At 39.3% G+C, this 8,473-nt stretch overlaps 1 protein-coding gene across 1 annotated transcript in view; it reads right to left on the bottom strand.

Annotated features, from left to right (window-relative positions):
* Positions 1-8,473, bottom strand: part of grm5b (glutamate receptor, metabotropic 5b) — a 56,879-nt gene that overhangs the window by 38,011 nt on the left and 10,395 nt on the right. Inside the window, 2 exon segments of the mRNA XM_035680542.1 lie at positions 4,587-4,761; positions 5,224-5,298. Coding sequence (XP_035536435.1) covers positions 4,587-4,761; positions 5,224-5,298 — 250 coding nt within the window.

Below are 8,473 nucleotides of genomic sequence, written 5' to 3'. Positions count from 1 at the left end.
GATCCAGTTCTTAACATTTGTTTAATGTAGACATTTATTTTCCATTCTAAATTAAAATCAGCTGATTCTATGAAAATGCTATGGCTTACCTTCAAATACATATATTATATAAAATACCAGGGTCCAATGTTCCTCTTTAGACCCTTACTCTCGTTAATTTTCTCATGAGAGTGGGGATGCTGTTGGCAACAAAGCTTCAGTCAACCAGTTCATAACTTTAGAATCCGACCATCGACCAGTTCATGGTACATTTACATCCATCCAGCAGTCCCCGTACCGATGTATTTGTATAACGTTAAAACTGACTCATATCCGTAACCGGAAAAACTATTGTAAAGGCTTAAAGGGTGGAAGCTCACCTGGTGGAACTGGCGCCCCATGTACCAAGGCTGGGTCGTTGCTGCCGCAGTCATGGGTTCCACTCCGACCTGTGGCATTTTGCTGTGTCATCCCCCCTCTCTCTCCCCCTTTTCCTGTCACTCTATAGCTATCACTGTCAATTAAAGGCAATAAAACATCACAGAGATTGTTGATGTTCTACTCTGGAGAGTGAGTTTGTTGTTCTTCTAACCCGAGGCAAAGATTAGCTTCGCATTCAGTCTGAAAGTACTTTTAGTGTTGTGTTATTTTTTATATATGCGTTTGTGTTATTTTGTCCACTTTTAATTTTTTCCGCTGTTGTTTTATGTCTTCAGTAGGCTTCAGTTGTTTCTTACCGAAGGAGCATGGAGCATGTGCCACACAAACACATATATTTAGATGGCAGACGGCCTCCTCAGGCCTGTCTGAGTTTACCTTGGCAAGAACATCAAAAACACACACACACCGTCTGTGAGTGTAGGTTTACTGACTACACAGAAGGAATCAGTGCCTTGCTCAGGGGCGCCTCATGCCCCTGACAACAGGAAGATTTTACTGCAGTTGTACTATGAATAAACATGCATATACCAGTGTTAGTATTTTCTGGGAAAATCAGTGCAGCTCTGAGTTCAGTCTGACCTCGTTGACAGAAAGAGAGAGAGAGAGAGAGTGACATAGTTTTCTTGTGATGTGTTAGTTAGCCCCAGGACGTAATGTGGGTTTTTAGGATTATTTCTAGAAGAAGAACATAAAAAATCTAAAACCAGAAACACACTGAGTGCCTGCTGGGGCTTTTTAAAACCCACAAAATGTAAAGGACAATTGCATGCAAATGAAATCACTCTATAGAAGGGATGGGACAATATATGATATCGCGTATCGCAATAAAAAACAGTCTCCCTCTTAATGTCACTTTCCCCCTTTCTTTCTTTCTCTCTCTCTCTCTTTACACTCTTTCCAAAATCCTAAGCATCATGGCTGAAGGCTAGGCTTGCCCATTGTATTCCCTACAAAAAAAAAGTCTGGATGTATCTAGATTCTAGATCAAAGAAATTTACAACGAGCAGAGAAATTCAAAATTCAAAATTCAAAAAAATGGGAAACCGCAAGATCCATTTCAACACATCACACATGACATCCAGGCAATGTTAGAGGCGATAATACAAAGAGACAGAATCAGACATTCATCCTACATCATTTTAAGGCATCCAGCACACAGCCCATCTCAAACAGTAAACATACAGATAAACCATATGTCTGGTGGTATTCTATTAATGACCCTAGTTATCTGCCCTAGGTAACTGAATAATCTTCTGTGTGCTCTTGTGGTAAAGTAATTTTCCCAGTGTTAAACGAGTGTCTCCCCAACTAGGCTAATCAGAAGTTCCGTCCACAGACCTCCAGTGAGCAGGGCACCCACCCGTGACCATCTCCAATTTACAGCTACAGTCCGTTTATGATGCGGACGCTAACGAAGGATGATATTCAATTAACCGACCTAATCAGAACAGACTGGCCGCAGACAGAGGACTACAAGATGTACTGCAAAAAATATCAGTTTTAACAAGCCATTAAGTTCTATATTCAGCCCTAGAAAACTATTTCCTTTCCACAAGTGGAAAGCCAAATGATGTGGGAGCTAGCTTCAGTTTAGTCTAAATGCGTTTTCACTCAGTTCAAGGATTTTAATGTGACAACTGACCATACAGTGTGTGAAATGAAGGAGACTGTTCTAACATGGTGTTGCATAATTTCAGGAAACTGTTCATTTAATTTGGCAGTAAGCTGTGTCAGGATATATCAAATAACACTTTATTAGGGTGTTTAGGTTGTTTTTGTTATTGTTAAATTTTAATAAATTGCTAATTGCTGTGCCAAATTTCAGAGCCAATGTGACGCACCATAATTGGTCTTTTCATCTTTCTCATTATTTATATTTATCCAATAATGTTTTCCCTTTTGTCCTCTTAATTGGGAATGTCCAATTCCCTATGACCTACAGTTGTTGTCACTGCTAATTTTACTGTTGTCCTGGGGAGGAGTCAGACAGCCATGTGCTGCACCAGCTGCTTCTTTTTTACCTGACAGCAATGAGCTTCACCAGAAGAGTGTAATATGAGGGAGGTTCCAGCTATACGTGTCTGATCCCTCTCTCCTACATGCACGTGCTTTGAATAACGAAAAAAAAAAGACAAAGCAGCGTCAAAGTTAAGAACCTGTCAAAACCACACATTGGGTTTATTGGTATGCGCAGTCTCTCTCTCTCTCTGTGCTATAGCTACCTCTGCTAAGAAACAAATCCCAGGTCTCTGCAGCATTGAATGAGAATTTTGCACCCCTTTAACTCTGACTGAGAACGACATTTGTTTTCTTTCCAGCCTGCACTTTTATCCACTTCCACACATTCACATTTAGGAGCTTCCATATATTGCTACTGCTAACCATCGAGCAGCTCCACTGGACCAGTTGGAGGTTAAGTGTTTTGCTCAAGGGCACATTCACAGTAATTGTTAGAGGAGGGGAGAGCACTGTTGTGGGCTTTTCCTCGATTTTGTAGCTTTGGGCCAGCACTGAAAATAGATGGATTGCTGTGTAATATTATTTAGACTGACACTGTATTATAAATAGTCACAATTTAAAAACAACTTAACCCATGACAGGATATCAAAGTTTATTTAATTCTACAAGAACGGGGTCTCTCTTAGAGTTTCATGATCTCTCTCTCTCTCTCCTTCCCCTTTAATCTCCAATGACAAGGCAAACCCAAATAACAGGATGTACAGCATACTTAGTATGTTTTAAGACTTTACCTCATTCTCAGCAGGATGACGATGATGATGATGTAGATGAAGATGATGATGTGTAAGATGAGCATGGTGATAATGAGCATCATGGTGGCGATGACAACAAAACTGCTATGATTTAGTTATGCAGCGCAGATCACTGGGGGAAGAGTAGAATAGAATTGAATAGAATTATATTTGTGGCATTTGAATGGTAATCACATGATAATGCTTCCAATCTATTCAAAGTCTATTTTGTTCTCTGCATATTGGCTGGCATAGGTGCTAAAATCATTATTCATCATCTGTTTATTACACAGTTGGCATGGCAACCAAAACTCAAGAGGCTTAGAAGCAATTATATACACACATACGCACACACACACACATATACATGCACAGATGTACATAAAAACAGTCCATTTGGAAGGTTATTTTTGCAAGTGAATTGTAGGAGGAATTCATCTAAGTGAGAACAAAGCTTAATGTGAAAACCAAAATTCTAAACAGCATGTGGTCTGTGTGTGTTTTTGTGAATGTATAAAGGGCAACAATGTATCTGCACAGTATATTGGGGTATTTAACACTATTTAGTAGGCTTCTCTGTGTTCATGATACAAAGACGACTGCTCCACTATTTCACAGAGGTCAAAATTAACAGCTTTTCGACGAATACTTTGAATTAATGACTTCCACAAATATCGAAAGACATTAATCCACATTTATGAAATGAGCAGTCTGGATGCTAGATTGATCACAAAATAAGAAATGTCTGTATCTGTCTAACTCAGCTCAGCTAATTACAGTGTTTGGTCTGTTCGGCTTATCATTAATTTGCTTAATGGTAACTAATTAAAAAAAAGTAATAGTTAAATGTGGGAGAACTCAACCAGTCCTGCTGGCCAAAGATCAGGTTGAAGTTACTCTGAGGTCTAATAATCACCAGTTGGATGCACATTTTATGCAAAGAACTTGGTTGAAATTAATTTGAAGCAGATACGTACCAGCTGTGCCCTTATTTTGACATTAATAGCTCTGTGCTTATAATCATCAATGGCTCTCATAAGAGGGTTATTTTAGCTCAGACCCACAGCTTTGCCTCTCCATCTGCCCTCCAAAACATCCAGTGGCTGAAATCCCCAATGGATCACACCGTTATAGCTGCCTGGCTATATAACGTGGAGCACACTAGTTACAAAACAGATTCTTTCCAAATGATTTTTATTGATCCAATCACATTTAAAGTCCATTTACTGAACAAGACTCACAGGCACAGAGTGATCTGAGGAAATCAAAGATCCAGTATTACAACTGAATTATATTATTTTAGTAAGTGAGTAGTAGGACACACATTCAGAGAGGAAACATGTATATCCCTTATGTACGGCAACATACCACTGCTCAACATGGTACAGCAGAATTGAACTTTGTAGCTCCACTGACCTGCCAATAAGGAGGAACTCCCCTACTAGTCCCTGGCGTCTCATGGCCATGAGGATGTTGCGGACAGTCATGCCTTCACAGAAACATGCCACCACCCTGGCCTTGGGAAGGTGGGCCCTGAGTCTCTCCAGCAGCCGATCAAAGCTCTGCTCTCCAGCATTGCTCCAGATTTTGCCTGGGAGAAACATGTCACACAAATTCAAACATGGCCTGTGATGGTTGTGATATGTTTGAATCTCTGTTGCTTTAATTGTTATGACATGTTGAGTTTCTTTTGTCTTTTAGTGTCACAGTTTCTTTTTCATTAATCAATTGTGCTCAAGTGTCAACGAAATGACACCCACAGTGTGAAATGCAAGTCTTCACAAGGTAATTAAACAGACTGACCTTCAATGTAAAATATATGTATTCTTGTTGAATGGATGTCTGTAACCTGAGACAGCTGTTAAATTCGTTTTAACACCATGGTGTCTTTGTTTGATTACATGTAAGAGGTAATTAGATGTAAGTGCTGTTTATTGCTGCTTGTATTAAAACTAACCCACATATAAACTATACCCACAAAATTCCATCTAGTCATGTTTTGGGATTTATTATTGCTTAGTTTGCTGTTGTTGTCTTGACCTGAGTATCTTACCAGAGTGGGCGATACAGATGCCCTCCTTGGCCGCCATGTCCTTGAACGCTTCCATCCCACTCTCACCATAGTTGCCTGTAAAACCACAGAAAGGGTAAGGGTAAGGGTGAGGGGTATTTAAGTAATTCAGTTTTAGAGAGTAATCTGGATTGATGTGTGTAAAGATAGACAGACAGAAACATATATACACGCATGCATATACAGTTCATGGGAAGATGCACATAATGACAATAAACATAACTGAATCAATTCAAGTCGAACTTGAAGAGGAAATGTGGTATCGCAAATGATCTAATTCTCCATTAGTGAAAAAGATGACGGTTAAAGACTTGATCCCTCTTGGTTTTCAAAAACATGCCCACTACAGTAACTCGCCTACTACTGCACTACTTGTAAAAGCTCAAATTTATGTCAGAGAAAGCGTCTCCCCACTGTGGCACCAGTTTCTTTGCCAGAGAAAGTGGGTGACCTGGAATTTATGCTAATGAAGGGTTGTACACACTGGCAAAGAATATGATAGGATTCCCCTCTTTAATTTCTCTTCTTCTCCCTTTTATCTCTTTCCCTTTTCTGTGTTGATTAAAGAAAATTTTAAAAATCTCTCTTTCTCACCATTTTTACCAGTGTTTCACTCTTTTCTCACTCACAATGAGGTTGTTATATCTTCTAACGCTTTCTCCTTTTTACTGAGTGTGTTATTAACAATAAAAAACAGTGTCATTATTTATATGTGCTTCATTTTAACTGATGAAAGAAAGAAGAGGTCAAAGGAGAAAAAGTGATTAAAGTAGAGAGAAAACAGTTGAGATAAGGGGAAATAGGAGAGAGATAGCAAGTCATGATGCTAAAGGCGAGCAAACAGAGAGAAAAGGGTACAAAGATGAAGAAACGTACACTGAAAGTAGAAGAGGTCCCACGATCCCTGACCACTGCTGCATCTCAGTGTGTGTATGTGTGTGTGTGTGTGTGTGTGTGTGTGTGTGTGTAGTCGGGCCAATGATGAGTGTGGTGGAGCGAAGTGTAAAGTCCTGTAATTAGTGTCTCAGTGAGAGGAGTGGGAGACAGATGGTACAGACCGTCCTTCCTCTTGCACACACACACACACAGACACATTCATACTGTTACCATCATCAAAATCGATAAAGCTTGTAACCTACTTCACTCTGGACTCAACAGGGATTTATGTGTGAGACATCTCTCTCTCTCTCACTCAGTCAGTAAGCCTGTCATGTGTCTCTTTATCACTCCGTTTCTGTCTCTCAATCTACCAAACATACATACACACACACACACATTGTAGAAACATTGTAGGCTACAACCAAACACAATAAGAAATTGACATGATTGTACAGGATACTTTCCAGCAAACATTGAAATTCTCTTGGCAAATTCACACACCCACACACACACACACTTCTACACCTATTTGGCGCTTAATACATATTGACATCACCAGCATGTCACCATGTCATCATCGGTACCATTAGAATGATGTTAGAACAGGTATAAAGACAATCATTAAACATCAAATAGTTTCATACATAAATGCAAAGCAAACTGAAAATGAACACAAATTATAACACTTATTACCCCCTGTCTGCTGTCTCCTGGTGTCATCCCTATTTTGTTTTTATTCACACACACACACACACACACGTTGTAGCTATTATCTTCTGTGTAGCACCATGGTGACCATTATATTTAGTAGCAAAGTGCCTCATACACAGTACATTTACCTTAAACTTCCTTTTCACATGTGGAGACTTCCTTTGTTTCATCACCTCCCACTGAAAAACCCAACTGGGACCTCCAGCACAGAGATCACACATTAACAGCTTCCCTATGTTTTCTTCAAACCCCCTTTACCCCTTTGCTTTTGTTCTTTTTACCTCTCGCTGTGTCTCTCTTTAATCCCTATATTGAAATCTATAGTTTTAATCATAAAATAAAACTAAAATCCCTTCTCCCTGTGTGCTCCTAACATTTACGCCCCTCTACCCTCTTCTTCTTTAATCTTTTCCCCTTCGTTTCGTTATTCATCTGCTATATTGCATCACTTTATAACATGCAATCAAATACAAAGCTGAGGGGTCTTCTGCTTGCCCCTTATTGTTGCCCCCCCGCCCCCCCCCCCCAACTTGCATTCTTCATGCCCCCACTTTTCTCAACAGCAAATCAGGATAAGATACAGAGACAGGTGGCTCTGTGTCTTTTCCCTCTCCTCTTTTCCATTCTTGCCCTCTCCCTCTCATCCTTCCTCCGTCCTTCTCAATTACCATCCTCATCCTCTTGTCACTCTTATCAGGTCTATTACATGCAATTACATGTTCCCTCTGTTTCCCCTGTTTCCCTTCCTTGTCAGTTTCCTCTCTTTCAACCCTCACGCCCGCTGGTCATGGATTCACCCAGAGAAAACCAACAGTAAAAATTAAAACATTATTAAGTAAAAGACGTCCTCCTGCTCTCTCCTCCTATTCCTCTTGATCCCTCTCCTTTTCTTGTTCTCTCCCAATTCTCCTCAATCCTCACCAATGCCACCACTACCCCATATCACGTCTGTAGTGCTACAACTACGTGCAGCTAAAAGTCAGATACAGTAACACCCTGACACCACTCATACAGTGTCAAACACTGAGTTACACAAGATTACAGAATTACGTGGCGAACAGAACACACACATAAACCTTAACAGCATGCTTTGGCAAACAGACTCGCAAACTATATTTGACATATTTGTGTCTACACCAGTATCATTATTGAGGAATTATGCAATATTATAGTAGGGAAGCAATAAATAATTATTTTCATTATTGATTAGACGAATAAATCTGAAAATGTCCTCTATGCTATGAAAAAACTAATAAAGTCAATTGTGACTACAACCTCTTAGAGCTTTAGTGACACTTTTGTGTCTTACCAGACTAAAAGAACCGCAGGCTAAATGCAAAAACAACAAATCATTTATCCATTATCCCAGAGCAAGTCAAGTGTTTCTTTTTTGTAGCTCCAAGCACTAATGGTTTAGTTGATAACATAAAATTAATCTTTAACTATTTGATAATAATTGGTAATAATAATTTTTTTTTCTAGCAAAAGGATTTTCAGATTTTGTGGAATGAATATAATTGTACACTGAAGATCTTGATATAATCTATAGTGTTGTTGGAAAAAAACAGTGATCATTTGTGCATTTGTGATGCCATTTTCAACTATTCATAGATTTTTTTGACCAAGAAAAAATTGGCAGATT

Source organism: Morone saxatilis, unplaced genomic scaffold (genome assembly GCF_004916995.1).
Source record: "Morone saxatilis isolate NCDOM2014 unplaced genomic scaffold, NCSU_SB_2.0 Contig8, whole genome shotgun sequence".
Taxonomy (NCBI): Eukaryota; Metazoa; Chordata; class Actinopteri; family Moronidae; genus Morone; species Morone saxatilis.
This window is presented reverse-complemented; position numbering and strand designations above follow the sequence as displayed.